The 23056-nt window shown below is 41.7% G+C and overlaps 1 protein-coding gene across 2 annotated transcripts in view; it reads left to right on the forward strand.

Moving 5' to 3' along the window:
• LOC124139750 (homeobox protein dve-1-like) overlaps window positions 1-22680 on the forward strand; it is a 52604-nt gene extending 29924 nt beyond the window's left edge. The window contains exons 1-5 of one of the 2 annotated variants that reach the window (XM_046507067.2): window positions 5028-5984; window positions 13213-13422; window positions 14903-15029; window positions 16894-16999; window positions 17893-22680. In XM_046507067.2, coding sequence (XP_046363023.2) covers window positions 5897-5984; window positions 13213-13422; window positions 14903-15029; window positions 16894-16999; window positions 17893-19416 — 2055 coding nt within the window. In that variant the 5' untranslated portion in view covers window positions 5028-5896 and the 3' untranslated portion in view covers window positions 19417-22680. Of the gene's footprint in view, window positions 1-5027; window positions 5985-13212; window positions 13423-14902; window positions 15030-16893; window positions 17000-17892 lie in introns of those variants that run through there. The other variant, XM_048400705.1, reaches the window with a different exon arrangement.
• Window positions 22681-23056: the final 376 nt, after the last annotated feature.

The raw sequence follows: 23056 nt of genomic DNA on the forward strand, positions 1-23056 counted from the left end.
TGCAGTATCATGTGTTGATGGTGTGATATAAGTATATATCCTACTCACTAAAACATGCAGTATCATGTGTTGATGGTGTGATATAAGTATACAAGTATACATCCCGCTCACTAAAACATGCAGTATCATAAGTTGATGGTGTGATATAAGTATATACCCTGCTCACTAAAACATGCTATATCATGTGTTGATGTTGTGATACATGTATATATCCTACTCACTAAAACATGCAGTATCATGTCGTTGGTAATTGTTGTAAGTACCATATATCCTGCTCACTAGGACATGTAGTATTAAATGTGTGAATTGATATGTAGATATCTCCTCAGACATGCTGCAGTACCACGATATGTTAATGATATATAGATATACGTATACCTCAGATCTACTTGGACACATTTTTCACGAAGGCCAGTATTTTTAACCTGATAGAGCAGGACATGCTTCTCTTTCAGCAAACAACTAGTGTCAGCACTGATTTTCAGTGATTCATTCAGATAATTTTCATCACTATTTGCCTTTTACGCCTAGTTGAATCTGTTTCAACAGATAATGGAGACTGATTATTCTCTGGCGTTGGCGTTTTGAATTAAGGTACCAGTATATGGCCATTTGAGTAGAAAACAATTTTGACAATTTCATTAACCAGTTGCCTCAAGTTGATTCTCAAAAAGTTGGAGGCAGAACTGGAAAATCATTTGATGAGATCTTAGCGTGCCATATAGTCTATGAGTATAACCTTGGAAAGGTATTTTGTAAAGATTATCGTTGCTAGAATGATTTGTTAGGTAACACCATTGATGAGCCGCTTGGTAGGGTTCTCTGAGTAAGCTTCTGTCTGCACGCAGTAGAGTCTTCTGTACACACCATCACACATTCTCCTACACACCATCACACACCCCTTCACACTGTCACACATTCCTTCACACACTATCACACATTCCCGACACACCATCACACACCCCTACACTCCGTCACACATTCTTCCACACACCATCACACACCCCTACACACCATCACACATTCGTCCACACACCATTACACACCCCTACACACCATCACACATTCTTCCACACACCATCACACATTCTTCCACACACCATCACACACCCCTACACACCATCACACATTCCTCCACACACCATCACACCCCTACACACCATCACACATTCTCTTCACACAATCACACATTCCTCCACACGCCATCACACATTCTCTACACACCATCACACATTCCTCCACACACCATCACACACCCCTACACACTGTCACACCTTCTCTACACACCATCACACATTCCTCCACACACCATCACACATTCCTCCACATACCATCACACACCCCTACACACCATCACACACCCCTACACACCATCACACATTCTCTACACACCATCACAAATTCCTCCACACACCATCACACATTCTCTACACACCATCACACATTCCTCCACACACCATCACACATTCTCTACACACCATCACACATTCCTCCACATACCATCACACACCCCTACACACCATCACACATTCTCTACACACCATCACACATTCTCTACACACCATCACACATTCCTCCACACACCATCACACATTCTCTACACACCATCACACATTCCTCCACACACCATCACACATTCTCTACACACCATCACACATTCCTCCACACACCATCACACACCCCTACACACCATCACACATTCTCTACACACCATCACACATTCTCTACACACCATCACACATTCCTCCACACACCATCACACATTCTCTACACACCATCACACACCCCTACACACCATCACACATTCTTCCACACACCATCACACATTCTTCCACACACCATCACACACTCCTACACACCATCACACATTCTCTACACACCATCACACACCCCTACACACCATCACACATTCTCTACACACCATCACACACCCCTACACACCATCACACATTCTCTACACACCATCACACACTCCTACACACCATCACACATTCTCTACACACCATCACACACCCCTACACACCATCACACATTCTTCCACACACCATCACACATTCTTCCACACACCATCACACACCCCTACACACCATCACACATTCCTCCACACACCATCACACATTCCTCCACACACCATCACACACCCCTACACACCATCACACATTCCTCCACACACCATCACACACCCCTACACACCATCACACATTCCTCCACACACCATCACACATTCCTCCACACACCATCACACACCCCTACACACCATCACACATTCCTCCACACACCATCACACACCCCTACACACCATCACACATTCCTCCACACACCATCACACATTCTTCCACACACCATCACACATTCCTCCACACACCATCACACATTCCTCCACACACCATCACACACCCCTACACACCATCACACATTCCTCCACACACCATCACACATTCTTCCACACACCATCACACATCCCTCCACACACCATCACACATTCTTCCACACACCATCACACACCCCTACACACCATCACACATTCCTCCACACACCATCACACATTCCTCCACACACCATCACAAACCCCTACACACCATCACACATTCTTCCACACACCATCACACATTCTTCCACACACCATCACACACCCCTACACACCATCACACACCCCTACACACCATCACACATTCTTCCACACACCATCACACATTCTTCCACACACCATCACACACCCCTACACACCATCACACTTTCTTCCACACACCATCACACCCCTACACACCATCACACATTCTCTACACACCATCACACATTCCTCCACACACCATCACACATTCTCTACACACCATCACACATTCCTACACACACCATCACACATTCTCTACACACCATCACACATTCCTCCACACACCATCACACACCCCTACACACCATCACACATTCTCTACACACCATCACACATTCTCTACACACCATCACACATTCCTCCACACACCATCACACATTCTCTACACACCATCACACACCCCTACACACCATCACACATTCTTCCACACACCATCACACATTCTTCCACACACCATCACACACTCCTACACACCATCACACATTCTCTACACACCATCACACACCCCTACACATCATCACACATTCTTCCACACACCATCACACATTCTTCCACACACCATCACACACCCCTACACACCATCACACATTCCTCCACACACCATCACACATTCCTCCACACACCATCACACACCCCTACACACCATCACACATTCCTCCACACACCATCACACATTCTTCCACACACCATCACACATTCCTCCACACACCATCACACATTCCTCCACACACCATTACACATTCCTCCACACACTATCACACACCCCTACACACCATCACACATTCCTCCACACACCATCACACATTCTTCCACACACCATCACACATTCTTCCACACACCATCACACATTCTTCCACACACCATCACACACCCCTACACACCATCACACATTCCTCCACACACCATCACACATTCCTCCACACACCATCACAAACCCCTACACACCATCACACATTCCTCCACACACCATCACACATTCTTCCACACACCATCACACACCCCTACACACCATCACACATTCTTCCACACACCATCACACATTCTTCCACACACCATCACACACCCCTACACACCATCACACATTCTTCCACACACCATCACACCCCTACACACCATCACACATTCTCTTCACACAATCACACATTCCTCCACACACCATCACACACCCCTACACACCATCACACATTCTTCCACACACCATCACACACCCCTACACACCATCACACATTCTCTACACACCATAACACATTCCTCCACACACCATCACACATTCTCTACACACCATCACACACCCCTACACACCATCACACATTCTCTACACACCATCACACATTCCTCCACACACCATCACACACACCTATGTATATGACTGAGACTTGAGTACGCAGTCAGTGACACCTTCCTGTGCCACCACCTCTGCATCACAGTACAAACAGCTGCATGCTGGGTGAAGTTTGAAGGATTGATTCAGGTTTTCTAGTGATACTGTTGAAACAATTCATGATCAACTATCAGTGTGTTACCTGGTAGAGACTACACTGGTGGTGCTAACAATGGGCTAAGTTGGACCATTATGACTCGTCATGGACAGGGCAGATGACAAACTGTCACCATTACCAGTGTAAAAAATCTGTAATAACGGAGAATTCCTCTGTTGTTGTCTGCAATATGTGCCCAGGAGTTAAAATGTAATTATGGTGAATTATTGGAACCATATGTTGCAGGTACTTTGTAGAGGTATTGACTGGCTATTGGATCAAAGAATGCCCTGGGCTTTATGGTGTATGATCAATGGGGGAAATAATCACCAGCCTCATTGTTGATTCCTAACTTACTTTTGACAGTTGTATCCTGTGGAAAAAACACACACTAACCACTGTGCCCTGCAAATTCATCTAAAGTACACAGCTTATACATCCTATGTGAAACAATTGGTACAAAGTTAACGTTGTACAGGGATTGGAGTGGATATTTTCCTTTTAGCTGAAACATCTTTGCAATGGAGCATGGATCATTATTTGGGGGTGTTTATGGGAGAAACCATCAGATTTTAACAAACTTTTGGTCACTAAAATTTGCAGATCCGTGGAAGATTCTCATCCCTGTTTATAATTTGTTCTTTTCTTATTTGTTTTGATAATTTAAACAAATAATTGGAAAGAAAATACAGAAAGAAATCAGTTGTGAGACAAACACTTGACATACAAAGTGGAGTAAATCTTGGCATTGATTGTCTTCCAGTGTTGTATGTGGCAGCTTGCGAAGCTGTGGCAATGCTCCATACATCATAAGGAATATCATATCTATATATCAGATTATAATGTAATAAAGATTGTCCAATTTGTGAGGACGTCACAGACGGCCAGCACTGGTACCTGAGCTTGCCAGCAAAGCTGTATGGCGTGCAGCAGGTGGATTATTCTCATTGACAAGCCTAGCTGATCAATCGCAGTCGAATTTTAACTTAATGCCACCGAAGAGGTTTACTGTTGCTTCTTTGAAAGAAGATTTCTCAAGCCAATGGAATCATGAGCATTTGTGACGGAATTCCTGCTGAGTGCTATCCCATCTCCCAGCTGGAAGGACAGATTTAAGATCAAATCTGCACCTAGGTTGTACCTTTATCTAGGTGAATGTTATAGATGTACACTGATGTCTACCTGGACAGCTCCGCAGCTCCATCACATGCATGCTGCTTCAGGTGTGAAGATGCTGTGATTGAACACTGAGGGGACAGCTTGGTGATGCTTCCACTTTCACACTACCTTATGCCATTGTACTTGTTTGGAGATTCTGTTATTGGACATTGAGAAGAACGGCTCTATTACTAATACACAACACTACACTAAATGATTGTAGAGTGAAGATACTGTGATTGAACAGTGAAATGAACAACTCTACCGCAAGAACCACACTACGTGATCATTGTGTGAAGATACTGTGAAAAGAGCAACTCTACCAAACTCAACACTACATGGTCGTAGTGTGAAGATACTGTGATTGAACATTGAGAAGAATAGCTCTACCACAAACATCACACTACATGGTCGTAGTGTGAAGATACTGTGATTGAACATTGAGTAGGACAACTCTAAACAAACATTACACTACATGGTCGTAGTGTGAAGATACTGAGATTGAACATTGAGTAGGACAACTCTAAAACAAACAGCACACTGCTCTCTGTCATGATCATTGTGTGAAGATTATACTGTGACTGAACATTCTTTGAGACAGCTCTACCACAAACACCCTACGGCTGTGTGTCATGATCATAGTGAGAAGATGGACTGTCTGATGTACAGCTATGATAAACTCTACTCCACTATCCGGTTCCCACACCCCTGCTACTTGCCGTCCGACACAGACTCAGGTATATTGCCCATGTGTCTGTCCACTTCTATAAACTGTTCTTTTCTGTTTTGTATAGAAAAGTTCACCATAATTGTAAGTCTGCTGTAGGAAAATAGATGATCCTTGTCACTTGTAGGCTTGATTGTGTGTCATTTTCAAAGTTCATTCATTTATTTTTCTCATTATGATTGCGATATATTCTTGAGTCAACAAAAAGACTAAATGTATGTTCTGCCCTGTGTATGTTTGGCCCTGACTGAACATCCCATGGGATGTTTCATACCCAGAGATATCTAAAGACAGAGGCAAGAAGCTTTTCGTATCAGCATGACTGATGATGATATACCGTATTCAACGTCATAAGCGCCCAGGGCGCTCTCAAAATTAGAAATAGGGGGTGCTTATTAGAATATTATTTTGAGTTGAAAGATCGTAAATTAGTGGTTTATGCTAACAGCCTGAAGTGTTTACATACAACAGATATATTTTTCAAGAATTTAATTGCCCATAATTAAGGGTAATATAACACACGAGTGCGTATTATACACAAATAAATAAGTCCTGTGTACATTGATCAATCGAAAGGGGTGCTGATTGGGATTGTTCACTAGCCAATATATTAGCAAATATCGCCGTGGGCGCTTATTAGAGCGGGGCGCTTATTACGTCGAATACGGTAGGTCTTATAATATTGTTCTTTGTAACACATTTCAAAGAGAAATAACAACATATATTGCGCTGTCTGAACTAATGGGATGGCTTTGTGCTGTCAGTATCCCCTCACCAACTGATATCCTGAGGATGCTGGTGGGACCATCGAGGAGGACAATTTACTGTGGCTGGAGTATTGCGAGAGTTAAAATCTACTATTGTAGTACTATTGTTATATAGGTGCTGCTGTTGCAGTAGTGTTGTGATTATACTGAAATAGCATTTTTAACTATCTTTGTATGGCTACAGCTTTGGCACTAGTATTGCGATAGCTAAAACCCCTATTGTGATACTACATGGAAATATAACCACAGCTATTGCACTAGTATTGCGATAGTTACTCAGGGAGTAACCTTCTCTTATTTGTCAACTTTTTCTGATACAAACAAGGTGTTTCTGGGATCAAAAGGAAGAGAAAAGTAAGTGATAAAATGAATGTTAACTTGTTATTTTGACAAGAGGCGACTAACGGTATCGGGTGGTCAGGCCTGCTGACTTGGTTGATGCATGTCATCGTATCCCAGTTGTGTGGATCAATGCTCATGATATCAATCACTGGATTGTCTGGTCCAGACTCTATTATTTACAGACCGCCGTCATATAGCTGGAATATTGCTGAGTGAGGCATTAAACAACAAACAAACATAAGAGGCAACTAAATGGATCAGGTATTCAGACTTAGTACCTGAAATAGTACTGAGTGGTGCATTAAACAACAAAATCAATACTTTTACATTTCAATCATCGATATGCGTCTACATTAAGACAACGAGATATATGGGAGAAGTTCAAACAGTTTGATTTTCGTTATTTTTTTCAAACCATAACACGTATTAAGAAATGTAGAATGAGTTTGAATAAGCCAGTAAATCTTAGCTTTAGATATCAAATATAGATAGCACATGCTTTTATCCTTGCCTCTAGCATGCTATGCGATAGGTCACAAAAGTCAGAAAAGACATTCATCTACAACAGTCAGAGTATTACAATGTAGAAACGTGTAGGTTTGGTAGGTACAACTGCTTGAATTTGAATGTTAAAGAAACCTAAGTCAGTGGGGTTGTCGTATTTGTTGTCTCCCTCCATACATGCCTGGATGGGAATTCTAGCCACATTTCACCATTCAGACCTTAACCTGGAGAATGTGAATCTAAATGTTAAAGCTAGGCCAATAATGCTGCAACATGACTACGAGTCCTACATGGAAGGGGTGGATCCCCACGACTAAGTCCTTGCCGATCTTCATCGTCACCTATGTTTTCAGCAAATATACTTTGTCAGCGAACGTGCAGTCTCTTCATTTATCTTTGATTTAGGCTAATGCACATGCAAGAATTCCCAAGGGGAAAGTGTCACTACGTTTTCTTACTATATTCTGACAAGAATGCAGGGCTTTCGTTTAAAGGACATGAAAGATTGCAAGACCAAGTTAGGAACGTAGAGCTTCGTCCCTCTTTGATAGATAGACTAATCTCCCCTAACCGTGGTGTATCTAAAATAAATATTTGTTTTGCAATGGTTTTGGAAAGTTTTTGAAGCTGGTGAAATGAGAAATAGATCCCCGGAATTAAGGTGGATAAGACCCTGCAAATTTGGAGGCTTCTGAGGATAAAATGTAATAATTGTGGAATTAGTGGAGGGCTTTGTCGTACGCCTCATTACTGACGGTCTTAGCCAGGATTACCTCGCTATTTCAAATATCAACGATAACCGCCACTGATTCAAATCCTATTACCTTACAAAGAGCCTACTCTGGCATTTTCTATAAAAAACTGTTCTAAACTTCAGTTCAGGATTTTTTTCTCCACTCATTTATCAGAATGAGAAATTGCTGTGCGACAACTTTTCTTATGATGTGTTATTTTCTCCTAATCCTAATGTTATCTATTTCTCATTATTATTATGCAGCCACAACTAGGATTAACACAATGAGTAGAACTGCTGGCGTAAGTCTGGCGTAGGCACCGCTGATCATAGTACTGGCGGGATAGGACAGGAAGAGGGCCCTGTAGGAAGACGGCTGTAGAAGGACCACAAGTGTCTTGCTCTTCTTAGATTGAAATACATTCTACATATCGTCATAGTCATAATCATATATTTGCATGATATTATTGTAAGGGGAGAACAAGTATTAAACCTCTTAAAAATGAGCCTGCTCATGGTGTTTAAGAGTAAAAAATACCTGGGATGAAACACTAATTAATGAAAGTATGAATATTTCATTTGTTTCGGTGTGAATTTTTGTGTTTTTGAATTTTGGGAAAGAATCAAGTTTTATTCTGAATTATTGGGTTATCTATTTTTCAGTGTCTATTCAGCCCTGAAAGTATAGAATTTGGCTCAATGTGTTTTGGAGTAATTACATTGGTCTGTCCTGGAGTTAATTGATGTGTAGATTCAGAATTGTTGGACTCAAGGAGGTTATGATTAGTTCTTAATGACACAGGATGTTAATTGTTTCTTCAATTGGATTTCTATTGTATATGTGAACTGTTGCAGACCAGGAAGCAAACATTGTTTGATGTGATCAAAATACGAAACACATACCATGTTTGAAGTTACTGCACTTACACGTCAGACTTTTGTTGGAGAAATGGCATATGTGATAAGTTAATTTACAATTAGGTCAGACTTATTTATGTTTGTATTGGTGATCTTACCCTAAGTAGTTATTAAATAATAAATTAAAAAATTTAAGAGACTGTTTTTAATTGAAAAAGTGTTTTTTTAAACATATTTTCATTTGATTTTTATCATTTTATTTGAAGAAATTGACATCAAATGTACTGAAATAATTTTATATTGGTATTATGACTAGATAAATCAGTAAAATAAGAATGTAAATTGTTCAGGTCATTAAAGCTCTCAGTGCTTCTGTGGTACCTATGCGACAGAGTGTGTCACAAGCCATGCTGCTACTGTCAAACCCATTCAACAGGCATATAGCATGATGGTTATTTTGTTCATAGACAAATAGCAACAAAGATGGAACATGTTTCATTTTAAACAAAAAAGATTCTGGCGTGTTTCTACAGACGCAAAGCAAGCGTTTAATGCTTAAGAGACACAGGTAACAACTGTGGACAGACAAATTAACACAGGGAATACAAGCAGCAGATTACAGTGTTTGTCATTCATTAGCATTAACTGAGGACGTGCCCTGTTTGATGCAGGGTCAGTTGAATGATTGTATACAGCCAGGTCGGTGCTGAACGTGCTCCGCGGGCAGACTCCTGACGAGACACTCTTTGTTGTGGCTTGATCCACAGGTAATGAAGGGTAAACTCTCCTTTAACAGTTAGATTGATCAGCATAGCTTGTACTCCGGCCTTTGTTGTTGCCGATGACGCTTCCTCTTGCAGTAAAATGGAGAAATTTCATTTTGTTTCATTTTGCAGTTCCTTAGACTAGATGTATACTTTGATGACTGATATAGTTGAGTGCAGGTGTGTGTCAAGCAGTATTGTGGTGTTGGTCAATGTGTAGGATATGTCATTATGGAGAGGTAGATTACCGGGGAACGACAGGCTAGAAATGTATCCTCCTGTCTGCTTGTCGCCATTTTACAGACACTTTGGATACAAAACTGGAAATACTTTTGGTCAGTACATGTTTTGTTTCTTAAATACTGCTTTTGATATTTTTTATATATATTTTTTTTTAATATATTGGTTTTTTTTAACTATGTCAGTCGGCAACTTCAGTCACTGGTCTGAAGCCCGAGTCTTGTAAAATTATGTTCGGTCTAGTTAGATCAGCTAATAAAATACCATCTGATAACATTAAAATGTACTGAAGAGGAGTCAGTTTCGTACTAGGAGACTAAATTGTTGGCAGGGACTACTACATGTGATAAGAGATGTTTATGGCTCCGATTTGAATAAGTATATTGGAAGATTTGAAAGTTGTGATCAGCAATATTACAGCCATATCACGTCTACATCATGTCTACATCACAGCCATATCACATCTACTAGTACTACTACTGACCCATGAAGATCTGGGGTAGAATAGGTTTTCAGCAACACATGTTTGCCGTAAAGGGTGACTTTGCTTGTCATAAGAGGTGACTAACAGGAATGGGTAGCCATGCTCGCTTTCTTGGTTGATGCTTGTCATCGTATCCCAATTACGTGGATCGATGCTTATGATGTCAGTCACTGGATTGTCTGGTCCAGACTCGATTATTTACAGACTGCCGTCACATAGCTGGAATATTGCTGAGTGTGGCATTAAACAACGAACAAACAAACTACTACTACTACTACTACTACTACTACTACTACTACTACTACTACTACTACTAGCGCCTTAAAGCCAGCATTAGTTCAGACTAATACAAGCTCCCACGCAAACAAGCACACACACACACGTCACTACATACGTACAATAATCTTGAAGGCGACATTAAGCATCATTTTACCTCCCATACGGTTAAGGTGACAGAAATGCTGTTAAGAATTTTATTTGACTCATTCCCTCGATCCCTCACAGCCTGCCATGCTATAGCATGATTCACATGGTATCAGCCAGACTAGATAGAAAAATGTTTATTACAGTTAATCTTTCATTTTCTCAGCTTGTAGAATTTATGACATACGTATTTCACACATAAAGGTGATGTCTCAATGACGTCTTTTTGTTCTTCCTTGAACTTTACTGAGATACAATGTGTAAACATGAAGTAGGAGATGTAGGATTATTTGTGACTTGGTACCGGACTGATGCCATGGACATCGACGGAGAAACAGGGGAGTAATTAGATAAAAATTGGCACAAAACTGTCCATGTAGAGTGTGTTGTGAGTCTGTATGTAGAGTGTTTAGTGAGTCTGTATGTAGAGTGTGTAGTGAGTCTGTATGTAGAGTGTGTAGTGAGTCTGTATGTGGTGTGTATGTGGTGTGTAGTGAGTGTATGTAGAGTGTGTAGTGAGTCTGTATGTAGAGTGTGTTGTGAGTCTGTATGTAGAGTGTGTAGTGAGTCTGTATGTAGAGTGTGTAGTGAGTCTGTATGTAGAGTGTTGTGAGTCTGTATGTAGAGTGTGTAGTGAGTCTGTATGTAGAGTGTGTAGTGAGTCTGTATGTAGAGTGTGTAGTGAGTCTGTATGTAGAGTGTGTAGTGAGTCTGTATGTAGTGTGTAGTGAGTGTATGTAGAGTGTGTTGTGAGTCTGTATGTAGAGTGTGTAGTGAGTCTGTATGTAGAGTGTGTAGTGAGTCTGTATGTAGAGTGTGTAGTGAGTCTGTATGTAGAGTGTGTTGTGAGTCTGTATGTAGAGTGTGTAGTGAGTCTGTATGTAGAGTGTGTAGTGAGTGTATGTAGAGTGTCTAGTGCGTCTCTGTAGAGTTTATTGTGAGTCTGTGTCAAGTGTGTTGTTAGTCTGCATTGAGTTTGGTATAAATATTCTAAGTTGATTTGTGTAATTTTTGTGTTTGGATATCCATGTCAGTGTTTCTGTATGCTGTTTGGTGGATCTACTTGTAAGGTGTCAGGGTATGACTACCACACACAGTCACCATAATTGTGGCACTGTATGATACATGAAGTCATCATTTCAAACTTTCATGATCCTTGCTCATACTGCTGGTATTGTTATGGCAGATTTAGCATTTTCTTCCATGACAGGCAGGAAGGTGATTCTAGTCTGAGCAGATAGCAGGCCGAGCTAATTGCTAATCTTCATTATTATTTCTTTTTGATAATTGATATAGCATTGGGACTTGTGTAGATGTATCATGATTCATATTGTCAGGTGTAAATGTATCTATACATCAGTGAATTGGGACTACTTTGTCCAAAAAACAAGGCACAAGAAAAAATATTGGTTTTGGGTACAGTAAACTACGGTTATTACAAACTCAAAGGGACCACTAAATTTAGTTTGTTATAATCGTAGTTCGTTATAAGCACATTTACAGCATATATACAGCAAATGGAACGGACCCCCCCAAAAACAGTTTGTTATATCCATCAGTTCGTTATAAGCGTGTTCGTTATAAACGTAGTTAACAGTATGTCGAAGGTACAGTTCCTGACTTACAATGTTGAAGTGTATTTGTCACTGCCCATATATAACTTCCATTTATACTGTTTCATTTTTAGCTTTTGACGATTTCTGTCGGACAATGCATTGGAGTTGGCATCTGCATCAAAGCAGCATCCTACCATGTATACTTAGAGAATAACCTGTTAGCAACAGAGAATTGATCATTATCTGTCCCGGGTGAAATAATTACGTAAGTTCCAAGCAATTAAGAGGATCTTCGACGTTAATTCACGAGACACAAATAATCCATAATTGCGAGTTGCATACAGTGGGTTATTCTTCCTATCACCCATAGCCCTTCATGGAGGGGAGTGTACAAGTGGAGATGATAGAAAGATCAAGCAAGATCTCTGGAAATGTTAACATTGACTATTTGACAGAACTGTTGCTTCTAATCAACACAGAAATGATCTTCCATGTGTCTTCTTATGTCTGCTAAGTCAGAGCCTGTACAGTCTGCTTTGCTCTATGTTTGAGTAATTTTTTTTGCAGGGTCCGGAAAGTCACTACCAATTCACTGTCTAGTGGAACAGATATCAGGTGTGCCGTCTTTTACTGGGGTGACAAGTTCCACATGCACCGGGAGTCAGGTTGAGCTGGATAGCTATGCCATCCTGCCCTGCTCAACACTGCTGGGTGATCTGGTCCGCACTGCACTACTCAAGCTTGGCTACTCTGCTACAGATGCCATGAATGCAAAAGGTATGTACACCATATCACTCACTGAACCACCCACACCTGTGTCTTGTCCCAGACCACCTGTATGTCACCCTTAATCCTACCCCACCCCACACACTACCACCTCTAATCACACCACACCCCACCACACTACCACCCCTATTCCCATTCCCACTCCATACCCTGCCACCAAACACCATACACTCCACCCCTAATCCCCCCACACACTGCCACCCCTAATCCCACCCCAAACCACACACTGCCACCCCTAATCCCATCCCACAGCAAGCACTACCACCCTTAATCCTACCCTACCCCACACACTACCACCCCTAATCCCACCCAATACCAGACACTCCACCCCTAATCACAACCCACCCCATCACACCCCACACACTACCACCCCTATTCCCATTCCCACTCCTATTCCCATTCCCACTCCATACCCTGCCACCCAACACCATCCACTCCACCCCTAATCCCCCCACACACTGCCACCCCTAATCCCACCCCAAACCACACATTGCCACCCCTAATCCCATCCCACAGCAAGCACTACCACCCCTAATGCTACCCCACACCACACACTCAACCCCGAATCCCACCCCACACCACACATTGCCAACCCTAATCCCACCCCACACCACACATTGCCACACCTTAATACCACCCCATCCCACCCCTCCCCATCCCACCACACACACTGCCACCCCACACCACACATACTGCCACCCCTAATCCCACCCCACAAACACACCATACACTTCCTGCCCTAAATCCACCTCACACTATTCTCTACCCCACCCCATACCAGTCTCCACCCCACCCACAATTGTTTCTTTCCCCACCCCATACCACACACCCTACTCCCATCCCAAACCTGCCTCACCCCCAAAACCCTCCGCCCCTACCCCACCATTCTCCACAATACACGTGAACCTATGATCTATAACAATCCTGCCTTTTTATTAAATATAATGTAAGCTTGATTTATTAATCATTGATATTTAGTGCTAATCAGCATCATGAACATGTCAGATTTTTGCAATAACAACCAAATGTTCTTGAGGATGTTCAGAACCCTGAGTAACCACAGACCACTATCGCAGGGTAGACTTGGCACAACACTGTATACCTGGTCTGTCTCACAGCCTCTGAACCATATTATTTTCCCTTCCACCCAGCCCGTACTGTATTGACATAGCCCTAAATGAAGAAGCAACCCTAGACTTTGCACAGGTTTGGAATCTCCCATCTCACTTGGGTCCTTTTCAATATATATATGTAGCTGCTTGTTTCTATCAAAATAAAATATTTTCGAAGCCTAAGTTTAGTCTACTATATACTCTACTTTCCTGTCGTGCTTTTCTTGTACATCATCTGGTGATGGCCAGCTTAATCCCCTGCAGAATGGTCGTCACTCAGTTACCAGAGAATTTTCTTGTCATGTAATGGCAGACTCCCATTATAGTCTCTCATTGTCCCATACCTGTTTACTTTTCAGGTGCCATTCAGATCAAGAACTGGAAACCACTAACATTTGATGCCATTACCGACGGTCCCCAGTCCACTGTGGATGATATTCTCAGTGAACTCACAAATGTTGCCACTCTCAGAATTCGCTTAGCAAGGTAGGACTTTAGAGTTATCTCCCTTGGGTGTGGTTGTGGTTGTGTGGGTCTGTTTGTGTAGGAATGTAGGAATTCAAGATGATTGTTAAATATCTGAGCAAAGATAGTGTGAATATTACATATACCTGTGATTCAGAAATGCTTAGATGAGCATGAAAGGTGTATGAATCATGCAGTTTTGCAGACGATTTTAAGATTTGCAATACTGATTGTTCGTCATCATGCCATGACGGTGGAATAGGTGCTCATGATGTCATCCAATGGTTTACCTACTCCAGACTTGATAATTTACAGTGACTCACTCACCCCAGATAACTGTTAACTCTGCCAGCTATTGATCAGTATCTATAACATCATATAACAAGCCACCCGTGAAGGGTCGATCCGGGTAGAGAATAGGTCTTTAGCAATCCAAGCTTGCTGTAAAAGTTGACTATGCTTGTCGTAAGAGGCGACTAACGGGATCGAGAAGTCAGGCTTGCTGACTTGTTAATGCATGTCATCGATCCAAGTTGCGTAGATCCATGCTCATGATATCAATCACTGGATTGTCTGGTCCAGACTCAATAATTTACAGACCACAGTCATATAGCTGGAATATTGCTGAGTGCAGCATTAAACAACAAACAAATAAACAAAATCATATAACAAGCTCTGGCTACTCTGTGTTCCTTGTGGAAACTGGAGTTAATGATGTCGTCACGAATCTACATTTACTGACTCGGAAGTTGAGCACATTGAAGGATTAGATCACTTCTAGCATAAATCCCTGGAGTAAACTGTAAATCTGTATTGACAACATGGTGATGCCTAGATGCCAGCAGTCAGCCTGCACTCTACTGCTGTAGTGTCTCCAGTATTAGTTGTGTCTGTCACGAGACAGGGACAAGTATCGGGGAAGTACTGGATGGTGGAACTATATTTTAGACACACCAGCTACAATAATCACTGACAAAAATGCAATGACAGCAAGGATTTTTTTTTTTGAGTAAGTGATCTCCATTGTTATATTATTTCAAACACTTAACCCAGAATTTGGTTAGTAGGACAAAAAAAAAAATACAATGCATTTTACAGGGTTTATGAAATTGTTTAAGGCATTTCATTGTCATTTTAAGCGAGCTTTAGCATCAGTTGTATAGAAAAAACCTTCTCATTCTGATTTTTTTTATTCATCTGAATTTTCAAATTTAAATGTCAGTGGATCCATGAACCAAACAAAAAAATGTATGGCCTCACATGAAGAGTTACAAAGAAACTAATGCATTCCTGGCATGTTTTTTATTGTGTACGTGAAATTAACTTTTTGAAAGATAACCCTTCGTAGTCCCTTTATAACATTAACCTAGACTTGAAAGTGGACCAGGACCGTCAATCTTTGTTTTTTGCTTTCCTTAAACACTAAATAAGTATCTGGTAGCGACGTGCTGCTTAGTATTTCATTTGTACCGATCTCACAAGGACTGTCATAATTTGTGAATTCCTCCCAATATATCCTTGCCAAAATTTGGAACCTTGGGAGGGAGGTTCAGAAGGGGTCAGTATTTTTGTACATGGGCTATGAGGAGATTCATCTGAAATGATCAGGATGGCTCAGTTATTTTTCACCAGATTTTCATGAAAACCACAACACTCCCAATCACCTTGCCCCGACCATCCTCCACAGATCATGATTGTTTCTACCTGTCGTAGGTACCAGCTGCAAATGTTAAAAAAATGGGTACAGATTCAAACTCTCCCCTTACTCCCCCCTCCAGGATCCCAGTCACCCTGGACTTCTTCCTCTCCAGTTGTACATGGCGTATGTCCGATGTTTGTCCGCTGCGGTAGTTTTGCGTGTTGACCGATTTGTTTCGTCTTGCAGTCCACCCAAAGCAAGCACGGCCGAGGAAATAAAAGATAAGCTCCTGCAGCTCCTGCTGTCTCACTCACAGGGGCTGCTAAATGAGGCGGGATGCCCCATCGAGAAGGTAGGGACCAACACACTCAACTTTCATACGTTTTCATATGAAGAGTACTTTATTTTGCTATGGTACTGGTGTTTTTTCAGCATCATATCAAGTTTGAACTACGGGAATAATAGGAAATATGCTCAGTTTCCTTACCATATGCTGTGTAGTATATTTAGGTGAAACTACGTTGAATCGGAATGCATACCTTCTCGGAAATGTATGGTGCAACTTTCACAGTTTTACCTTTTACATCTGTGCATCTAACATTACATCAGGCGAGAAAATAAATTTCCTAATTTATAAACGCCACATCCTTGATCCTATCATGTCAGAAAAAAACATGTCTGGCACAGCTGAATGTATCTGTCCTGAGAGCCTGCCGGTGTTCACTAGTGACCCTCTTCTGTATTAGTATAATGTTATCGCCCAAAACAATCAATCTTGAAAGCAGTAATAGGGATATGGTATTTGTCTGACCTTGTTTTAGCCACAATGGACATTGTTTTATTCTGAAAAGGAAGTATTTAAATCAGATTTAGGATACGACTTCATTCTCAATATTTACACTGAAGGATGATGAACTTAACATCAGAGCTGAAAATAAAGTATAAATGTCTTGTTTATGGGCAGCTTTCCATTTTTTGGCACATGCTTGTTTAAGTATTCAAAAATGCCCCCATAGTTTGCTGACAAGGAATGATGCAGGTGACATACTGTTTTGAATCTGCTAAACCCAACTCTCTCACTGATGCCTCTGCTTCCAAGTTCCTACAACGAGAAAGCCAATTCGTTCAAATGTAAACAATTTGTAAATGTATTTCAAATAATTCAAAGCTTTATCAGGATATACTTAAATATGGATAAAATAGTGAATCTGTAACAATGTATTCAGCATTAATCTTCTTTTCCAGACACTACTGTCGTCACTGTCCCGTGGCGAGAAACCTGACAGCCTATCAGATGAAGTACTGAGTGCATTTGACAAGTGGTACCGGGACCAGTTGACGAGAAGGCAGCGCCCGCCTCCATTGATGCAGCAACAGCAACAGCAACAGCAGCAGCAGCAGCAGCAGAAGTCTGTTGACAGTGACAAGTTGATGGAGCCAGTCAAACCGGCCAGTCCCGTCATCCCATCATCCGAGTCCAAGGAGAACCATACAACGTCACCGCTGTTCAATCACTGCCGGACACGCATCCGCACATCGTTTGACCCGGAACACGAGATCCCGAGGCTTCAGAAGTGGTTCCAGGACAACCAGCATCCATCAAGGGAGCAGATGATTCAGTACATGAATGAACTCAACTCCCTAGATTCAAGGAAGGGCAGGAGACCCCTTGACCTTACCAACATCATTTATTGGTTCAAGAATGCCCGAGCTGCTCAGAGAAGGGCGTCAAAAGCTATGGATGATTCTTTTGAGAATGAGGAAAACGGTGATGTGGCTCCCTCAAGTATCCCCTATCTTCCAAATAAAAATGCTGTGTATATGATTCCGTTTCCTTTCAATTCCCACATCATGCCCTCAGATGGACAAGCCGATGAACCCTGTGACCTCTCGGTTGCTAAGAAACGAGAGGAAGAGGTCCCAGAACCCCAGGAGAAATCACAGCCAGTACAAGACAGTATTGTACCAATGAAGTCGTTCAATGGTAATAACATGAATATGGCACACAGTCCTTACGAGGCGACCATTAAACGTGAAACGCCTGATTCTTGTCAGAATGAGCCTGAGACTGAAGTTAAGAGTGACATGAGCTATCCTTGTATGAATGGCTCTGTGCAGAGTAGTGTGGAGAGTAGTCAGAAACAGGAACTGGAAGTGGACACCTACAACAACAACCATGACGACGACAAGATAGAGGACATGGACCAGGATGATGTCGATGACGACGAGTACGAGTCTGGTGACGACATGTCAGAAGTGAGCGTCTCTGGTGACGAGCCTATCTCTATGTTGAAGAAGGAGCATGAAAGTGAACACGACTACCGCAACGCGATGATGATGCCAGTGTCGGTTGCCAACTCGAGCGCAGCCAATATGGCTGCTCTCTCTCTTGCCCAGATGGCCCAGCCACTACATGTGCCCCAGTTACCTCCCCCTCTCATGACCTACTACCCGGTGAATGCACGCTTTTACTCCCCCCAGTCAAACTCTTTACCTCATGGCCCCCCGCCCCACAACTCGCCCCACAAGCATCATGAGACAAGGAAGCGTCGCACGCGGGTCTTCATCGACCCCCTCACAGAGATCCCCAAACTGGAGAAGTGGTTCCTTGAGGACACGCATCCCTCGGCGTACATGATTGATAAATACTGTGAGGAACTGAACAGATCCGAGTATCGGGCCAAGTTCCCTCGTCTCGAACCCAAGAATGTCCAGCTGTGGTTTAAGAACCACCGGGCCAAAGTTAAACGTATGCGTCTTAGTGCATGATTTGGACAGTATTGTGTTCTTCCATCCTATTGGTCAAAAGACCAGTCTCACTTGAGATTATTCTATTCGTCAAGAGGCCAGTCTCTCTTGAGATTATGACGTTGAACGTGCAGTCAATCTGACATCTAACCATTCTTCCAGCCACCTCCATGCTGTGATGAACACCGATCCCTGTGACTTGAACTGCAGCCCTGTAATATCTTTTGTGTAAAAGAACTGAAATCAATTTAGTTATGAAATTCTTGATAAATGATGAATGTGAAGTCATTATTTAATTGGATCTAATTATGTAGTAAACCTGTTTTTTGTTTTAAATTTGAGGATGTCTAACTGTAGATACCTCTTATATTTATTTGAAACGAATGATTTTTATCTTGTTTTGACCAATCAGAATCAAGTGCTCTTTGCTGTCACTGAATTTCCAGTATATACTTGAGATGAAGCTTCAGCTCTAAGATGTTTGGCTCATGGCATGCTTACTTGGCAGATTGATTGTAGGTTTAACGTGATGTGAGTTGTCTCCCCTTGTTGTTGACTGGGAGATGGGGTGGAATATAAGTGTTAGCAATAAATACTACATGCTGGAGGCAGCAGATGTTATAGCAGATATATGATCCATGCTATGGTTTGCTTCCATTGTTATTGTCTGTTGGTATGATCGCACAAGTAACATGAATAATGATATTATAGTCGAACTGATGATGTTGCTGTCAGTGATATTATTCTACTTAATCTCTCATTTGATTTGTGTGTTGGTATCTGAACAGGGTCAGTGTATTTACTATAGATTGTGCCAAACAGCTCATGAGATAATGTTACTGTGACCAGTGCCTCGTGTAATACAACCATTGATTCTGTGCTAAATATCAGGCGACATAAAAAAAATAATATAAATCTCTATTTCCACGTAAATAATATAATATCGATAGTGACCCATCTGCACTGGCAATATGGTCCATTTAAAAATCATCTGCCTTAACTGGCATGGATATGTGAAAGCGAGATTCATTTACTGAGTAATTTAGGGTACTGCCCTCAATCATGTTTCACAGAAGTGCTTGGATGTCATAACTTCCATTGTTTCACGGGACTTCCGACAGTGTTTCAGTCTGACAGTCATAAGCCTAGTACTTAGATATACAGCAGTCATACTGCAACAACTATCATCAATCTCCTAGTTTAACATAGACTTGTGAACTCATGCTGCTCTGCGGAACAGGGGCCCTGTTGGTTTAAGTATTTCATGTCTGAATTATTTTTTAATTCTTGCGCCACCCAACTCCCATTCTGTTTCTGGGTAAAAGTTCTCTAGACTAATATAAGGAGTTGACAATTTGGTCGAAACTAATTAAGTGTGTTTGTTTCCATTAAGTCCATAAAATGTTCATTTTGTACCCACTCCAAGCACTGTCCACGTACATCCGCACTGTGTCATGTCTGCAACATATCTCATCGTACACTTAAACTGATCAGTACTCATCAAGAGGAGAATTACTTAACATCTCACCAGATGTTACATGTGTTAATTTTGTTCTTACATTTATAACATTTGATACCTACGTTTGGTAACTAAATATTTGTGTGTGAATGGTGTATGTGTCTGAGTGTGTGAGTGCGTGCGTGTCACCATCTCACTGCAAGTATCATCGTTTTGCTCCAGGAACCATTGTGTTGGAGTCATCCTGCTACTTCCTCGTCGTCCCACCCATCTTTCTATAATGTTTTGTGTCTTGAATGTACCTATTGTCTAGCTTGTAATGTTAAACAATTTGAGCTGTAAAGATACGAGTTTGAAATATTTCTGTTTCGACTTGCATCCCCTGGTTTGAAGTTGAATGTCAGTGTATGAAATATCTCCAATATGACTGACTATCACACCTCAATAGCACTATCCCCATAACTATATTACCACTTCAAAAGGAAAGCGCTCAAAAGGAAAATACGAAACTAAAATTAGTTAGGGAGATGTGGGCTAGGGATGAAGATCTGGCATCAGTTTGGAACTGTTGAGGGTAGCTGGGTGGACTTCTATGGTGTGGTTCTCTATTGGATGTCGGAGTGCAATAACAATATCATCAGCATATTATCGGTACTCACCACCTGTTATTTTGGTTGGATCACTAGATCTGTTGTTTGTTGCTGTTATTTTGTATTATGTTAAATTAGATTTTGTACTCTACGCAAGCTTTTTGACTATCAGAAACGATATGACTCAGAAAACTACCATTAGAAATTATTACAGTATTGGACCAAATACTAACCTTGACTATCAGGAAACAGTAGGACTGGCCAGGGCAGTTAGAAATAAAAACATCTGTCCAAATACTGACCTATCTGAGATGGGACATTACAGATTTTCTTCACATAAGCATTAGGGAATAACAACTCTTCATCATGTTTGTGTCTTACGTACGCAATCAGAGATCAAAGACCCTTGCTTTTTAAAGTTTCCAGTCATTACAATGTTTTTGTGGTAACTTCTGCAAATCCATATTTTTTTCTTAAACAAACAAAGCCAAATTTGAAATGTGTGTCACCACTGACAGGCCGATATTGATTGCAGAGGTAAGCCTCTCTTTGATACGTGAAAGATCAATGGTAGCTTTTATGTCTGTAGTTCTGGGATTGACGAACAATGCCGCACTGCAGATCTTCTCAGAGGATTAGGTTAAGCCGAGGATAATCACCAGGGAAAATTGTGTATTGATTTCCCTGGCCGTGCTAAGCTTTAATCTGCTAGATTACATGCCCAGTAAGGAGTGACATGTTCACCACACAGCAATCAATATCGAGAGAGGAGGCACGCACACATGGAAGGTTTGGGCTCTCATATCCTGGAGACACAGCCAGTTATTACTTTGTATTGTAGGGGATTTGGGCAAACAAAGACTTTGTTATTTTAAACATGTTGAATTATATCATTTATTTGAAAGGAAATTTATTTTACTGTGGTTAAATTCATAACTTTGTAAATATATATGTCAATTTGGGAAAGACCTCTTTTATTCCCTCATAACGGAAATGGATTCTATATTGTATGCATAGTTACATGCATTTCTGGACCCTTTTATTGTACATAAGTCGTATGGACTATTAACTCACAGTTGCCTGTGAGATACGGTTCTTGAAGCTGTGGAAATGTGCAGTCTTTATACAATGTCTCTCTAAAATCTGTCTGAGGGTGCCCACCACCCTGTATCATGTCTCGGCAATGCTCAGTAGATTCATCCTACCAGGCAGTATTACCTTGGGGGTGGGGCAGAAAGAGGAGGGCGGGGGGGGGGGGGGGGGAAATAGAGAATGTGTAGGAGTGGGGACTAGGTATATATGAGAATGGGATGGGAACATGAGAATGTGTAGGGTGGGGCTGGGGTGAGAATGGGTAGAGGTGCGGTGGGAATGTGTAAGGGTAGGGATGGGAACATGAGAATGTATAGGGGTGGGGCTGGGAATGTGTAGGGTGGGGCTGGGAATGTTTAGAGGTAGGGGTGGGAACATGAGATTGTGGGTGGGTGGGGCTGGGAATGTGTAGAGGTAGGGGTGGGAACATGAGATTGTGTGGGGGTGGGGCTGGGAATGTGTAGAGGTAGGGGTGGGAACATGAGATTGTGTGGGGGTGGGGCTGGGAATGTTTAGAGGT

The sequence above is a fragment of the Haliotis rufescens genome, unplaced genomic scaffold, assembly GCF_023055435.1.
Source record: "Haliotis rufescens isolate VD_foot unplaced genomic scaffold, xgHalRufe1.0.p SCAF_1, whole genome shotgun sequence".
Lineage (NCBI taxonomy): Eukaryota > Metazoa > Mollusca > Gastropoda > Lepetellida > Haliotidae > Haliotis > Haliotis rufescens.